The sequence below is a fragment of the Asparagus officinalis genome, chromosome 3 (assembly GCF_001876935.1).
Source record: "Asparagus officinalis chromosome 3, Aspof.V1, whole genome shotgun sequence".
Lineage (NCBI taxonomy): Eukaryota > Viridiplantae > Streptophyta > Magnoliopsida > Asparagales > Asparagaceae > Asparagus > Asparagus officinalis.
The window spans coordinates 4,096,135-4,112,729 of NC_033796.1; the positions used below are offsets into that span (position 1 = coordinate 4,096,135).

General features: G+C 35.9%; 1 protein-coding gene, 1 long non-coding RNA gene and 1 other non-coding gene across 52 annotated transcripts in view; 2 read left to right on the plus strand and 1 right to left on the minus strand.

Annotated features, from left to right (window-relative positions):
• Positions 1 to 506, minus strand: part of LOC109832709 — a 2,007-nt gene extending 1,501 nt beyond the window's left edge. The window contains exons 1-2 of the long non-coding RNA XR_002244941.1: positions 328 to 506; positions 152 to 228 (exon numbers count right to left, since the gene is read on the minus strand). This is a non-coding gene — a long non-coding RNA (uncharacterized LOC109832709). The remainder of the gene's footprint in view (positions 1 to 151; positions 229 to 327) is intronic.
• On the plus strand, positions 988 to 16,516 carry LOC109832705. 50 transcript variants are annotated; one of them, XR_002244902.1, is made up of 14 exons: positions 5,914 to 6,208; positions 6,289 to 6,718; positions 6,990 to 7,232; positions 7,344 to 7,403; positions 7,511 to 7,556; positions 7,920 to 8,561; positions 12,969 to 13,231; positions 13,364 to 13,589; positions 13,699 to 13,836; positions 14,018 to 14,747; positions 15,019 to 15,261; positions 15,373 to 15,432; positions 15,544 to 15,589; positions 16,013 to 16,309. XR_002244902.1 is itself a non-coding variant. In XM_020400109.1 (5 exons), exons 2-5 carry the CDS (start codon positions 15,397 to 15,399, stop codon positions 16,502 to 16,504), a joined length of 354 nt encoding a protein of 117 aa, XP_020255698.1. In that variant the 5' UTR covers positions 14,873 to 15,261; positions 15,373 to 15,396; the 3' UTR covers positions 16,505 to 16,516. The 50 variants fall into 50 exon arrangements, 1 of the variants encoding a protein (XP_020255698.1); XR_002244904.1 differs by having other exon boundaries at positions 6,312 to 6,718; XR_002244921.1 differs by adding an exon at positions 16,361 to 16,516 and having other exon boundaries at positions 5,915 to 6,718; positions 16,013 to 16,119.
• Positions 4,754 to 4,824, plus strand: TRNAG-GCC. The gene has a single exon. It is a non-coding gene; the product is annotated as a tRNA-Gly (tRNA).

The window sequence follows — 16,595 nt, forward strand, 5'->3', positions numbered from 1 at the left end:
TTCCGACCTAGGTGATGGCACTCGTTAAGCACTCGGAATGCCAGCAGGGGCAACTTACCCCTCGCCATCCTCTCTCTATCTCTCTCTCTTGTTTTTTTCTTTTTGAAACTATAAGTTATAATTTTTATACAGAGTGAACAAAAGATCTCACCTTTGATGCGCTTCAACCTCTTCTTCATTCTGCCTCTCCGCTTCCTTCCTGCTCTGATTCTTCCTCAAACAAAATCCCTGCCCACATCAAACGCCAAAACCCTAATAAGAAATTTCTCAAACTATAACATAACAAAAAAACAAAAACCTTAAAATGATGACGATGATTACGCTTACTTGAGATATTTCTCGCTGAAGATGACGCTTAGGGCTTTGCTCTTGAGAGATCGCTTCTTGATGTAGCGAGGGAACCGAGACCGATGGGGTTCGATCAACCGCGACTGCTTCCTCTCCTCTCGAATTCGCCGTCGTCTACGATCGCTGCAGTATGAACCTGAATAAGCAAGGCCCAGGCAAAGTCCATGGGCCTTTTCTTACCACTGACATCTTATAAAGAGCCTTTTTTTTTCATTTTCCCCACGGAATATAAAGAGGATATTTATTAGGAGAAAATTAATATTTTTTTCAGCGTATATTTTACGCTTGTATATCTTACGCGCATATTATTACGCGTATATCCTACGCGCATATTATTACGCGTATATCCTACGCGTATATTATTACGCGTATATCCTACGCGCATATTATTACGCGTATATCCTACGCGCATATTATTACGCGTATATCCTACGCGCATATTATTACGCGTATATCCTACGCGCATATTATTACGCGTATATCCTACGCGCATATTATTACGCGTATATCCTACGCGCATATTATTACGCGTATATCCTACGCGCATATTATTACGCGTATATTACGCGTTTCTGCCTCTTTGCCTATAAATACGACTCGTCTTTGCTTCGATTTCTCACTTTCTTCCCTCTTTTTTTTTTCTTCCCCCAGTTGTTTTAAGCGTAAAGAAGGTGTTTTTCTATCTAGGGTTTTGTAGTTCGATCGCTGAGATGAAGAGGAGAAGCAAATTAGAAGAAGCCGTAACCAACAGAAGCCCTAATTTTCCTCCAATAGGAATCACCTCCTCAAAGGTATCCGTTCGCGTTTCTACAATTTATTAGGCTTTTGGGTTTCGGATAAAAATTTAGGGTTTTAAAATTTCTCGTAAATTTCATAAATCGGAAATTAGGTTTAATGTTAGTTTTAGTTAATCTAATTTCAAAGGAACTCATACGGGAATGTTAGTTCTCATATGTTTGATTATTCTTATTTATGATTCCTTATTTCAAAGAAATTTGGGTTTTAAATTTTCTCGTAAATTTTATAAACGGCAATTAGATTTAATGTTAGTTTTAGTTAATCTAATTTCAAAGAAACTCATGTGGTAATGTTAGTTCTCATATGTTTGATTATTCTTATATATATGGTAATGTTAGTTCTCATATGTTTGATTATTCTTATATATGGAAATGTTAGTTCTCATATGTTTGATTATTCTTAGTTAATCTAATTTCAAAGAAACTCATATGGTAATGTTACTTCTCATATGATTATCTTTATATATAACATTAAATCGGCAATTGGATTTAATGTTATTTTGATTTAATGTTCTCATACAAGCTGGTTGATGCTTTGGGTTATTTCAAAAGATTTTGCTTATTTTTTCAATAATAACTGCTTTCTTTTAATTTCATAAAGTTCGAATAAACCCTAATTTTCTGGAGACGAACCTAATATTTCCTCCAGCAAGAATCATATCCATTCACATTTTCTTTATTATTGTTATTATTATGAAATGACTCTAAAGTTTTACTAGATTTATGTGTCGGCAGTTGGATTAAATGTTACATTGATTTAATTAAGCTGATTTCAGGTACTCATATGAAAATATTAGGTTTTATATCTTTGATTAGTCTTTGTGTTGATATATGGTCCTTTCAGCTCTATTGCTGATCATGTTGATGCTTTCATTATAATAAAAGATTTTGCCAATTATTGTTATAATTATCATCTTCCTTTGATTTTATCTAGGTGCCTTGAACTTTAGGAGGCTCTGATAAGCCATCAAGTAATTACTAGTCAAGGAATACAAGAGTGAGTTTTCATGAGAAACTGAGCCTTTAACTCTAGGTGGTTCTAGTAATTTATCAAGTAATTAATAGCCAAACGATTCGAGAGTGACTTTTCATGTAAACATTGAGCCTCAATCCAGAAATCAGCAAACTGTTATTGGTTTTTACAAAATTTAGGTTTTTTTTATTCTCGCAAATGCCCTTTGTTCTTTCTCATGTTTCCACCTGTCTAGATTCTTGGTTTAATTTTTGTTTTGTCTTTAGTTTAATCTTCTAACTGTAAGTTTGCATCTTCATCATTTTTGGGTAAAAACAATGCCGTGCTCTTTGAAGATACCATTCGTTAGGGTTTTCAGTCTCCCTTATTTAAGGTAGTTTTCGGTGTTATCATGTCACATTGTGAGCTCTAGTTATTTACGTCTCAATTAAATTAGTTTATCTTCACATAATACTTGCCTTTTCAGACTTCGTCACAGTGCACGCCTTGAAGTTTCTTCTTGGATAGTTCTTACCTGGAAATTTTTTGTTAGATCTCTTGATAACTTTGAGAGGTAAAATTTCCAGTTTACTTTACATCTTTTATACCTTCAGTATTTCCATTGTCTTAGTTTGAAAAGGTAACCCTATTGTTTTTATCTATAAGAGATCACTAGTTTCAGGCCCGTGCGATGCACGGATTTGTTTAATATATAAAAATTAATGTAGCAAAAGAATGCAAAGTAAAATAGTAATAATATATAAGTAGTCAGAAATGATACAACCTAAGTTGCATATATACTTTGAAAAATTAGAAAGTCTGGAAAACTTGAATCAGTTTAAGATCATATATAGTTTGAAAAATGTAATTGTGTAAAAACGGTATTCAGAAATATGGTGAGAGTTATTTTATTATTTAGAAGGTAGAAAAAAATTCAAAATTAAAGTAAAATGTTAAAAAAGTACCAAAAATGGGTAAACTTAAAAAAATTGAAAAAAATGAAAGGTTTGGAAAAAATGTAAATATGGGAAAATAATATTTGAACATTTTTTGCGAGTCATATCAATATTTAAACCGTTATAACTTTCCAAATAAATTGGTAAAATAAAAGTGTAATGTCAAAAAACAAAGAAAATATAATACCTATCATATAAGGGGTGTATGACATCCACCTGACGAAAATAAGAGACAATGTAATACCTAAATCAAATAAAGTCTGTGTAAAAAAATTGTATATGATTGCAATTTAAGAACATCATCAAACCATAAGAATACGGCATAAGAAGTACTCAATTAGTTAAATAAAATATAACTTTCACATTCTCTATATAAACATAAGAAAGAACAAAAATATTGAAGTGAAATGCATTGCCATTGGAGAAAAATAACAAAACATAATATAAGAGAAATACATTCTAGTAAGATTATATTGAGTTCATCACTTACCAATAGTAAAGATAAACAAAGAAACAAACTGATCTGAAACAGAAAAAATATAATTATATAGAAAGAAAAGAAAAATACACTTGTATTCAATAAGATACATGAATTAAAAAAATAACATTTTAGTTTGTCAAACATGCACACAAGCATGCACCACTACATACACATATATTACAGGATACGCTCAGATAGAGCTAACAAATTTATCCAAAACTTAAAATCACATTAGAATAATTTCATGCTATGAATTAGCCGAAAAGGGAAAATTTTCCAGCGTGAGGTGAGTGAAATAATTAGAGGTGAAGAAATAAAAAGGGGTGAGGAGGCGGGTGAAAGGCTAATATGGGTATTTGTCATTTTTGCCATGTGTCATTTTTGCCAGGTGGCGTTTTCAAGGGTATGTGTCATTTTTTGCCAAGTGGCGTTTTCAAGGGTAAGAGTTTTTAGTAATAGATATAGACAAGTGGTGTTTTCAAGGGTAAGAGTTTTTAGTAATAGATATAGAAAATGCATTGCCATTGGAGAAAAATAACAAAACATAATATAAGAGTAATACATTCTAGTAAGATTATATTGAGTTCATCACTTACCAATAGTAAAGATAAATAAAGAAACAAACAGATCTGAAACAGAAAAATATAATTATATAGAAAGAAAAGAAAATTACACTTGTATTCAATAAGATACATGAATTAAAAAAATAAAAAGTTAGTTTGTCAAACATGCACACAAGCATGCATCACTACATACACATATATTACAGGACACGCTCAGATAGAGCTAACAAATTTATCCAAAACTTAAAATCACATTAGAATAATTTTATGTTATGTAGCCGAAAGGGGAAAATTTTCCAGTGTGATGTGTGAAATAATTAGAGGTGAAGAAATAAAAAAGGGTGAGGAGGTGGGTGAAAGGGGATGTGGGTGAAAGGCTAATATGGGTATGTGTTATTTTTGCCGTGTGTCATTTTTGCCAGGTGGCGTTTTCAAGGGTATGTGACATTTTTGCCAAGTGCCGTTTTCAAAGGTAAGAGTTTTTAATAATAGATATAGATGTGTCATTTTTGCCAGGTGGCGTTTTCAAGGGTATGTGACATTTTTGCCAAGTGGCGTTTTCAAAGGTAAGAGTTTTTAATAATAGATATAGATTTCTCAAACTGTCATATGAGAGTACATACATCTATTATGCATGAAAAGTTTTGCTATCATCGGCACCAGTGGTCTAGTGGTAGAATAGTACCCTGCCACGGTACAGACCCGGGTTTGATTCCTGGCTGGTGCAATTCAATTTTTTCTTCTGAAATTAAAAATTTCAGGTAATAATTTCTAAAATTGCTTTATCTTATCTTGCATTTTATTCCCTGCTGTGCTTACCTTTGTAAAGCAGCAATATATCTTTCACCTTAATCCGCATTAAATTCTCAACAAGTATTTTGTCTTTTTTATTTGCAAAACAATGCCCTACTACATTAGTGGCAGTACCACCTCAAATTTGAGTTCCCTTATTTGTTCTTCTCCTTATTAGTTGTACCCACAGCTGATTTCATTGAGACTCTTTGGCAAGCACTTGAGTACTGGTGCCTTTCAGTCTTCTTTACCATGGATTTTCTGCTCATCAAGAAACGGATTTTATCCCAATCTGGATACACCATTAAGAGTGCACTGGTGAGCAGTGCAGAGACTCAAGCTGCACTTGTAATTTAAATGATAAAGAGGTTAGAAACATATTGACTAGTTACTGCTTAGTATAACCTAAATAAGTAAATTTCATAATGCAATTTGTGACAGGGCTTCCTTGTGGTGTTGGTAGCCTAGTTTTTCTCAAAAAAACATACACCAGCTGCGGTAGTTTTTTGCCTCCAAAAACAAGTGCATCTGCAGTCTCCCAACCTACCGAAGACTGTTTGGCATATTTCTGAACCCTTCATGCATGTTACTATTAAGTTTTGTTCCCTGCTATCAAAATGATTGCTTGATCCTAGCATGAAATGGAAACAGGAGACAATATAATTATATTCTTATTGTATGTTTATTAACAGGCTCTTGTGTTTAATTAGCTTGCATCAAAGAAGACTATCTTGTTTATTGATCTTTTTGATGAATTTCATCAAATCTTTGTGGTAACTGGACACCAAAAAGCTTCTTTCGAACTGAGGGTCCATCAGGAAACATGTGGTGATCAACTTCTTGATTCAACATGAAGGTGCTTTGATGAGCACTGTAGAGATTAAAACCTGCATCAGTTGTAGATCCTAAAGATAATAGGTGAGAAACATATAGACTATGTAGTATAACTTAAGTGTGTGTGTGTGTGTGTGTGTGTGTGTGTCTATATATATATATATATATATATATACACAACTAATTTGCACCCATGTGTATAAAGAATGCATGACCAATGCATTGATCGGATCCTCACCTTGAACTCTTCATACTTTCTCTATAGGTAAGTTTTGATGCTATCAATTTAGATCGCCATCGAAAGCAACTGCGCATAGAAGAATCTGTAGTACAAGGACCTCACCTTCGTGGCCCTTGTGTCAATGTTATACTTGTAGATGGCACCCACCTTCTTGTAAACTCTGCGAGATGATATCAAACAGGAGAACCGATGCACCCTCATCTGCAGCTTCTGTGCCCACAGAATAAGATTCTGGAGGAACAATGTTGTTAGGAGCTACCTTCTGTGTCTGTGTATCTTTAGCTTTCTTGCAAATCTTTTAACCTCTGTACATGTTGAATGCAGTTGGATGATTATCTTGTCTGCAGGATATACCATTGTCATGGAGCAAGAGAAGTTGCATCTTAAGCGGCTAAGGAAAACAACCACTGAAGAAGAGAGCATGACCTGACTCTGAACATATTATTTTCTTCAGAGGCAAATCAAGCAACCTGAACCAAGCAAACAATCCACTTACCCTTCTGCAGCTATGACCTATCTATCTTTCTTTGTGTAGCTCTTGTCATTAACCTCCACATTCTTTTTCTTCTTTCAAAACCCTTTGGGTCCTTTTTTTTCTCTGTCTTCCTTCTTTGCCTTTGGTTTCCTCTAGCTATCTTAACAGCTGCAGCTTCAAGAGGGACCAGAACATGCTATATTCATGCACTTTTGAGTCTTAGGAGGATATATCCATAGATGGGCTGGAGGCTTAACCACACCTACTACACCGGTTATTGTATCTCATCTAGACCTCTCCTGTCTATCTAAGTACATAAATCACAAGGATTTTCTCCATTTTGAGAGCATACTGCATATAATCTGAAAAAAGCTAACTTATTCTTTAACTGCTGCATTTTTTCTCCATTTTGAGAGCATACTGCATATAATCTGAAAAAAGCTAACTTATTCTTTAACTGCTGCATTTATCAGTTAGAAATGATTAATTTCTCAATAGAAGTGTGTTAAAGTTTGTCGTATTAAGCTGACAGGTTTTTGTGTTTTATTAGCTTGCATCAAAGAATATCGCAATCTTCGAAGAGTGTTGCAATGTTGGTGTTTCTGGTCATAGTTGTAGCCGAGCTCCAACTAGTGCTGCTGATGGCAATAGGAGGTAGCCTGTACTTTCATTTCGGCAGAGTACTCCTTCTCTGAGATAAGATAGAGAAAGGGAGCATAATTATGGCAGGAAGAAAGCTAAATTGAGTGGACAGAGATGCAATGATTGTTCAATGTTGAGATAGGGTAAATGTGTAAGTTTTCATATCTGTGTTGATAATAAGTTTTCATATCTGTTTTGATAATGGGGCATTTGTTGGGGTTTTCAACATTATATTCTACTTATTGCATCATTAACCTTTCAGCTTGGTGGCCCCTGAGTTTGTCATATGGTCAGTGGTGAGTTGTATCTGCTTATTAACTGGGTGAGTGCTTCTAAACTGTCTTGATTCTTTTGTCTCTTCTGATTTGAGTGGGTCCTTTGCACTTGCATGATTAATTATGATGGTAAGTTTGCAGTATATAATGACAGGATGCTTCCGAGATATGACTAGACTTTTTGCTACTTCAGTTTTCAGGTATTGGTAGTGTCTGTGCCTTCAGCTCAACTTTTCCCTTTATTCATTTTTTTTCATTGCTCTTCTTTTTATTATTGGATCTGCAGTTGTTTATATGTTTTCATTTGTATATTTGTTGTTATTATACATCTTTTCTGTTAACAACTCCTTAGACCCCTCTAGTCCTTCCTCTATCTCATTTAAATTGAGATCAAACCCTCTCATGTAGCTGTTCTTGTTAACTAAAATAAAAAGATATTCTATTTTTGTTTCATTCTAATTCACATACTCAGATTGTAATCATTTTGGTTGAATAAATATAAATTATTAAAACAGATACTATATTCTAAAATATCCCAAATATCTTATTACACGTATACTTAGAGAGTGCAGGTGCACTTGATGTTGAAGGCAAAGAACTAGCTAGGCTTGCGTGTGTCTCTCGACAGAAGCGACCTGCATATCAGAACCACAAGAAAGCTGCAGCCATGAATGCATTGGTGCGCCTTACAGTATGACAATTTGCTTATTTGGATTGTACTAAGTTGTCCACATGTTTCTGACCTTTTATATTTAGATTCATGATTGCAGGTGCTGTGCTTTGATGTGAGCTAATAAAACTCAAGAACTTGTTAACTAAACATTATAAAGCTTTTAACTCAATACTACAGACTTTGAGACTCTACTATGCATACTAACAAGTGACAAAATCCATGTAATTTTATTGTGTTTAGATCAGCATGAAAGGTTTAGACGGGATCCAGTATATGTTGGAACTGGATGTGTGGTTCAACCACCAGGTTCTCTATTGTATATGTTGGAACTGGATGTGTGGTTCAACCGCCAGGTTCTCTATTGTTATGATCTCAAAAGCATGAAGATGACCTGTGACTGCTGGCCCTCTTGCTGCTGCTGCTATTGTGGTGGTTCAAGGAAATTTTAGGCAAAGAGGAACACATAGAATGAAGATGACAAAAAGTATTCCTAGGATCAACTTACGAAGTTAGGATCAATTGGATAATCCAGGTAATGTATATACTCATTGCTATTGATATGAAGATTGTATAGTCTTGTATGATTCATATCTTACTAATTTGCTCTCATTTGTATAAAGAATGCACCTATATCCCCTTCCAGTCAATTTTATGCACTTAATATAGATCCTAATTAAACTTTAACTACTTCTAATACTTGATTGCCTCCTCTTCTTGAACTAGGCCGCACCTTACCCTTCAAGTAATCAATCTTCTGCTAGAAATAAAACTCTGGAGCCCTCGGCTCGATGTTATACTTCCTGCAGAAGCCACCCACCTCCTTGCAAAGGAGATTTTTTTAAAAAAGACCCTTTTTAAAAAATAATTAGCAAAATCAATCATTTCTTGAAAATATTAGCAAAATCGACCTCTTTTTGGCCAGCCGGCCAAAAAAGGTCGATTTAGCAAAATATGGGGAAATTTGCAAAATAGACCGTTTTTGCTAAATATTTAGTAAAATTGACCATTTTGCTAAATATTTAGCAAAATCGACCTCTTTTTGGCCAACAGGCCAAAAAGAGGTCGATTTTAAAAAACGCCCATCACTCATTAGTACTAATCACTCATTAGTACTCACAGAAAATATACGGGACTACTAGTCCCGTATATTTTCACGTTCAGGCGACACTATCCTAGCTCAGACCAGTGTTATTGAGGCGCGCGCCCCGGGCGCGCCCCGGGCGCGGGGCGCTTCAGCCTGGGCGAAATGCGCCCCGCACGCGAGGCGGGGCGCTGCACACAGCGAGGCGCGCGCCTCGCGTGCACCTTGCATGCGCCTCGCGCGCCTCACGTGCGCCTCGCGCCTGTGTTATGTAACATACTCTTTCTTCTATTTTTTTTAAATAATTTACATAATTACATATTTATATCATGTAATATACTCTTTCTTACTAGTTGCTAATCTATTTTCATCTTTTCATGTTTAACCTATAAAAAGAACACAATAATTAGTAATTTAGTATACTTGTTTGCTAATTGTAACTTCTTTCTCTAATTAGCATGCTAATAGCAAATTATGAACATGTAAATATGTAATTATTACATTCATTCTTCATCTTTTCAAGCTAAGTAGCAAATATCAATTAAGAATACTAACTAGAAAATTATAAACAGTCATGTTTGTTAATTATATTTCTTAGTCTTTTTATGTGACAATTTATAAACATATGCTCATAATTGTTAATCACTTAATTTGATGATTTAAATACATGTTTCTTGTATCTTTTTTGTTACTTTAAAAATTCAGTTAGCATAATTGATGATTTAAGTTGATATTCTCATAATTTTGGATGTAGGTAACTAATATGTTGCTTATATGTTTCTGTCTTATGATGTTGGTAAATATTAATTTGAGTTATGCGCCTCAGTTAGTGAGGCGCGCGCCTTGTTGTGCGCCTTACGCATGGTGCGCGTAAGGGACCTTTGCGCTCAGCATTGCGCCTTGCGCCTCGATAACACTGGCTCAGACTGTTTTGTGAAACCCACAAAGTTCTCTCTAAAATTTAGGAGCATTATCTGAAATTGTACTCCATCGGAAGACCCCTGACACGACAATGACCGTTCGATCATCGCCGAGGGAAACGATCCTCAGTAGGAGCTCCATCGGAAGATCCTTCCATCCATTTAAGGCAACTCCTTCCATCTTTTCCCCACCATCAGCAACCATCGGAAGATCCCCCCAATTTCGAATTAACAGGTTAGTTAGATTGAGCCAAGAAACAAAACTCAACAAAAATGTCTTAATCACAACATCAAAAGCGTGATCAGGAAAAAGCTAAGTCAAATTTCGACCTGTAGATTTTTGGAAAGCAAAGAATGAGAGCCTCCACAAAAACCTATTGGGTTGTCTCTCGAAGTAAATAGAAGAAGGAGAAGAAAAGAAAACTCTAGAAAATTGTTTTTTTTAAATAAAATCAGACAAAGGAATCGTCTTTTTCTAAAATAAGCAAAGTAGAGGCAAATCAAAGGAGATAAGAAACGTGAAAATATACGGGACTAGTAGTCCTGTATATTTTCTGTGAGCACTAATGAGTGATTAGTGCTTTGAAAACATACGGGACTACTAGTCCCGTATGTTTTCTGATGGGCGTTTTTTAAAATCAACCTCTTTTTGGCCAACTTTTTGTCTTGTTGGCCAAAAAGAGGTCGATTTTGCTAAATATTTAGCAAAATGGTCGATTTTGCTAAATATTTAGCAAAAACGGACTATTTTGCAAATTTTCCCGCAAAATATCAACTTAAATTACACGGGACTAATAGTCCCGTATAATTAGTTCTCGTGACTCGTGAGTTAAACCTTAACCATTTTTAGCACAAAGTACACGGGACAACCATTTCAGCTATAACTATAATTAGCGACCACTAATTACATGAGACTTCTAATCCCGTATATTGTAAAGTCGACATTTTGCAAAATCGACCTCTTTTTGGCCAGTCGAGATGATGTTATTTTAAAAGTTCTCCCCTGGCAAACTATCTGTAGTCTCAGATAATGTATCTCTTAAAGTTAGTCCCCTTAACCATTACACCAAAAACTCCGAAATTATTGGTGAGGATCGTGGATTGTAGTTTTATATTAATTCTAACAGATAACTAAGGTGAGCCCAAGGGGATTATGATGATCATAAGCCTGAGGACTATGATGATGCAATATGAATTAGTCTTGCTTCAAGGAATCAGGACTTTTCGCCATAGGGGCTTGCATGCCTCAGTCTTGCTGGGAGCAGGTCTGAAGGTAAAATTTAAAGTATATTGGGAATAATGCAGAGATTTCACGACCTGTAATTTATAAATGATTCCACTAGACGTGTGAATTAGTTTTCTTGCAATTCTAAGCTACATAATAGTGAATTGTTTTGTGCCTAGCATGCAAAGTGCTTGCATTTACATCTTTGGTATATTACTAATTTATCCTTAAAGTTTCTGTAAAATTAATAGTTCGTGTCACAAAACTTCTCTAGTTAACTGGTAAGAGCTGCATTTATTGAGTATATGTAGGTTACCTTGTACCTCATGATTTTCAGCCTTTTCAGATACTGATTAGCTTGCAACATTTTGAGCTTGTGACCTCAGAGAGACACCAAAGCATACGTTGGAGGTGCTACATTCTAGAGTGCAAATTGTATAGATTGCTAATAGCCTAAGAGAGGAACAAGTTTGTACATGAACTAATGCATTATGCTCTTAGATTATTCATATTATCTAGTAAAATTGCTCCCAAATTTCATATTTTTAGGTTTTTCAGCAAGCTATGTCTAGTAATATTATCTAGTAATATTACGCTCTTAGATGACTCATATTATCTAGTAATATTGCTCCCAGACTTCATATTTTTAGGTTTTTCAGCAAGCTATGTCTGTATGTTTATGATCTTGTTATGTGAATGACGTGCCCAGACCTGGCATGTCGTGCGTGTATCATCACTGTCCCATCTAATTTATTCCGCTTCGGATCTTGGGTGACCGTAAAGAAACCTAGGTCTCAGTTGCAGAGTTCGCGCCATAGTATTAGGTGTTTAGATAAAACTATGGGTCTCAGATTTAGATTTTAGAATAGTACTTATGATCAACTTGTATACTATAGGAAATAATGATGAGTAATAACTTGATAACAATGTGAACCCATCAAGTCAAATATTAAGCAGACAACCAGTCAAGATGAGGTCTCGATCTGCTTTGGCTAAATATTGGACAAAATTAGCTGAGAATAGTGTGTATGTGCCTGTGATCAAAGGTGCCCTATGGTGCGGGGCGGTGGCAAAGCGCCCCACATCCAATGTGGCACCTTTTGTGCCTTGCAAGTACCCTGTGCTTTGCAGATAGGTTGCATGCAAGACATAGACTCATATATTTTTAGACTTTAACATTCATTCATGTCTTATACTCGATAACCCATATCCTACAGATCAAAATAAAACAACTAGGCCTTTTTAGTAGCCTGGTTGAGGACCCTAACTAATCTTCTTTTACTATTTGATTCTGCTTCGATGTTAGTCTTGATTTGACTTTTGATTTGGAAAACTATGAACTTTGCTACTATGTTGGATGTTTTAGCATCAGGAATTAAGACCTTATTTTGTTATTTGGTAGTAGATATTATTTATCTTGACATTTTTATGTGAAAATTCATAAACATGCTTTTTTGTTCTTGATTGTCTATCTTGAAAAGTTATGTGTGGTGTGTGCCTCACTTCACTCGGGCACATGTACCGCATTGTGTCTTCCACATGTGCGCGCGGAAAGGGGCTTTGCGCCCCGCCTTGTGCCTCACACGTTGATAACAATGGCATGTGCTAAATACCATTACTTCAGTGATACACAACCAAGTTAACTGAATCTAGTCTGTACCTCAAGACATTGATCAACTGAATTTTAGAAGTGGCTGAATACCATTTTTTCAGGACATTGATCAACCGAAGTTAAGAGGTGCTAAATACCATTACTTCAGTGTAACACAACCAAATTAACTGAATCTAGCCCGTACCTCAGGACATTGATCAACCAGAGTTAAGAAGTGGCTGAACACCATTTTTCCAGAATATTTATCAACCAAAGTTAAGAAGTGCCTCAGGACATTGTTTCAGTGCTAAACACCAGCTGCGGTAGTTTTTTGCCTCCAAAAACAAGTGCATCTGCAGTCTCCCAATCTACCGAAGACTGTTTGGTATATTTCTGAACCCTTCATGCATGTTACTATTAAGTTTTATTCCCTGCTATCAAAATGATTGCTTGATCCTAGCATGAAATGGAAACAGGAGACAATATAATTATATTCTTATTGTATGTTTATTAACAGGCTCTTGTGTTTAATTAGCTTGCATCAAAGAAGACTATCTTGTTTATTGATCTTTTTGATGAATTTCATCAAATCTTTGTGGTAACTGGACACCAAAAAGCTTCTTTCGAACTGAGGGTCCATCAGGAAACACGTGGTGATCACCTTCTTGATTCAACATGATGGTGCTTTGATGAGCACTGTAGAGATTAAAACCTGCATCAGTTGTAGATCCTAAAGATAATAGGTGAGAAACATATAGACTATGTAGTATAACTTAAGTGTGTGTGTGTGTGTGTGTGTGTGTGTGTGTGTGTATATATATGAATGAGCTTTCTCATGGTGTTGGTTTCCAGGTTGCGTCTCTTGAGAGACATGCATAGACCTGCCAAGATGTTGAAGTCCTTTGCCTTCAACATCGAGTGTGCCTGCGCTCCCCAAATGTATCTGCAAGATGTTAGGGATATTTCTGAAGCCTCGGTCCATATCTAGTTGTAAGTATTTGTTCCTAATCCAAGTATATGGAATTAGCACAGCATGGGAAACAAGATTCGCTTCTCACTACTTGTCTGCCCACCTATATTACACAACTAATTTGCACCCATGTGTATAAAGAATGCATGACCAATGCATTGATCGGATCCTCACCTTGAACTCTTCATACTTTCTCTATAGGTAAGTTTTGATGCTATCAATTTAGATCGCCATCGAAAGCAACTGCGCATAGAAGAATCTGTAGTACAAGGACCTCACCTTCGTGGCCCTTGTGTCAATGTTATACTTGTAGATGGCACCCACCTTCTTGTAAACTCTGCGAGATGATATCAAACAGGAGAACCGATGCACCGTCATCTGCAGCTTCTGTGCCCACAGAATAAGATTCTGGAGGAACAATGTTGTTAGGAGCTACCTTCTGTGTCTGTGTATCTTTAGCTTTCTTGCAAATCTTTTAACCTCTGTACATGTTGAATGCAGTTGGATGATTATCTTGTCTGCAGGATATACCATTGTCATGGAGCAAGAGAAGCTGCATCTTAAGCGGCTAAGGAAAACAACCACTGAAGAAGAGAGCATGACCTGACTCTGAACATATTATTTTCTTCAGAGGCAAATCAAGCAACCTGAACCAAGCAAACAAACCACTTACCCTTCTGCAGCTATGACCTATCTATCTTTCTTTGTGTAGCTCTTGTCATTAACCTCCACATTCTTTTTCTTCTTTCAAAACCCTTTGGGTCCTTTTTTTTCTCTGTCTTCCTTCTTTGCCTTTGGTTTCCTCTAGCTATCTTAACAGCTGCAGCTTCAAGAGGGACCAGAACATGCTATATTCATGCACTTTTGAGCCTTAGGAGGATATAGCCATAGATGGGCTGGAGGCTTAACCACACCTACTACACCGGTTATTGTATCTCATCTAGACCTCTCCTGTCTATCTAAGTACATAAATCACAAGGGTTTTCTCCATTTTGAGAGCATACTGCATATAATCTGAAAAAAGCTAACTTATTCTTTAACTGCTGCATTTTTTCTCCATTTTGAGAGCATACTGCATATAATCTGAAAAAAGCTAACTTATTCTTTAACTGCTGCATTTATCAGTTAGAAATGATTAATTTCTCAATAGAAGTGTGTTAAAGTTTGTCGTATTAAGCTGACAGGTTTTTGTGTTTTATTAGCTTGCATCAAAGAATACCGCAATCTTCGAAGAGTGTTGCAATGTTGGTGCTTCTTGTCATAGTTGTGGCCGAGCTCCAACTAGTGCTGCTGATGGCAATAGGAGGTAGCCTGTACTTTCATTTCGGCAGAGTACTCCTCCTCTGAGATAAGATAGAGAAAGGGAGCATAATTATGGCAGGAAGAAAGCTAAATTGAGTGGACAGAGATGCAATGATTGTTCAATGTTGAGATAGGGTAAATATGTAAGTTTTCATATCTGTTTTGATAATAAGTTTTCATATCTGTTTTGATAATGGGGCATTTGTTGGGGTTTTCAACATTATATTCTACTTATTGCATCATTAACCTTTCAGCTTGGTGGCCCCTGAGTTTGTCATATGGTCAGTGGTGAGTTGTATCTGCTTATTAACCGGGTGAGTGCTTCTATATAAACTGTCTTGATTCTTTTGTCTCTTCTGATTTGAGTGGGTCCTTTGCACTTGCATGATTAATTGTGATGGTAAGTTTGCAGTATATAATGACAGGATGAGTCCGAGATACGACTAGACTTTTTGCTACTTCAGTTTTCAGGTATTGGTAGTGTCTGTGCCTTCAGCTCAACTTTTCCCTTTATTCATTTTTTTTTCATTGCTCTTCTTTTTATTATTGGATCTGCAGTTGTTTATATGTTTTCATTTGTATATTTGTTTTTTTTCATTGCTCTTCTTTTTATTATTGGATCTGCAGTTGTTTATATGTTTTCATTTGTATATTTGTTGTTATTATACATCTTTTCTGTTAACAACTCCTTAGACCCCTCTAGTCCTTCCTCTATCTCATTTAAATTGAGATCAAACCCTCTCATGTAGCTGTTCTTGTTAACTAAAATAAAAAGTTCATTCTAATTCACATACTCAGATTGTAATCATTTTGGTTGAAGAAATATAAATTATTAAACAGATACGATATTCTAAAATATCTCAAATATCTTACACGTATACTTAGAGAGTGCAGGTGCACTTGATGTTGAAGGCAAAGAACTAGCTAGGCTTGCGTGTGTCTCTCGACAGAAGCGACCTGCATATCAGAACCACAAGAAAGCTGCAGCCATGAATGCATTGGTGCGCCTTACAGTATGAGAATTTGCTTATTTGGATTGTACTAACTACTAAGTTGTCCACATGTTTCTGACCTTTTATATTTAGATTCATGATTGCAGGTGCTGTGCTTTGATGTGAGCTAATAAAACTCAAGAACTTGTTAACTAAACATTATAAAGCTTTTAACTCAATACTACAGACTTTGAGACTCTACTATGCATACTAACAAGTGACAAAATCCATGTAATTTTATTGTGTTTAGATCAGCATGAAAGGTTTAGACGGGATCCAGTATATGTTGGAACTGGATGTGTGGTTCAACCACCAGGTTCTCTATTGTATATGTTGGAACTGGATGTGTGGTTCAACCGCCAGGTTCTCTATTGTTATGATCTCAAAAGCGTGAAGATGACCTGTGACTGCTGGCCCTCACTAGTAGAAAAACGACCAACCTAGACGGAAATTTCCGTCTAGGTTGGTCTACAATCCGTCTAGGT

Coding starts and splice junctions, on each gene's coding strand:
- LOC109832705 (XM_020400109.1), top strand. CDS start 15,397: ATGGTCAGTGGTGAGTTGTATCTGCTTATTAACCGG. Junction 15,433..15,543: donor TGTATCTGCTTATTAACCGG/GTGAGTGCTTCT, acceptor ATATAATGACAG/GATGAGTCCGAGATACGACT. Junction 16,132..16,360: donor ATGCATTGGTGCGCCTTACA/GTATGAGAATTT, acceptor TATTGTGTTTAG/ATCAGCATGAAAGGTTTAGA.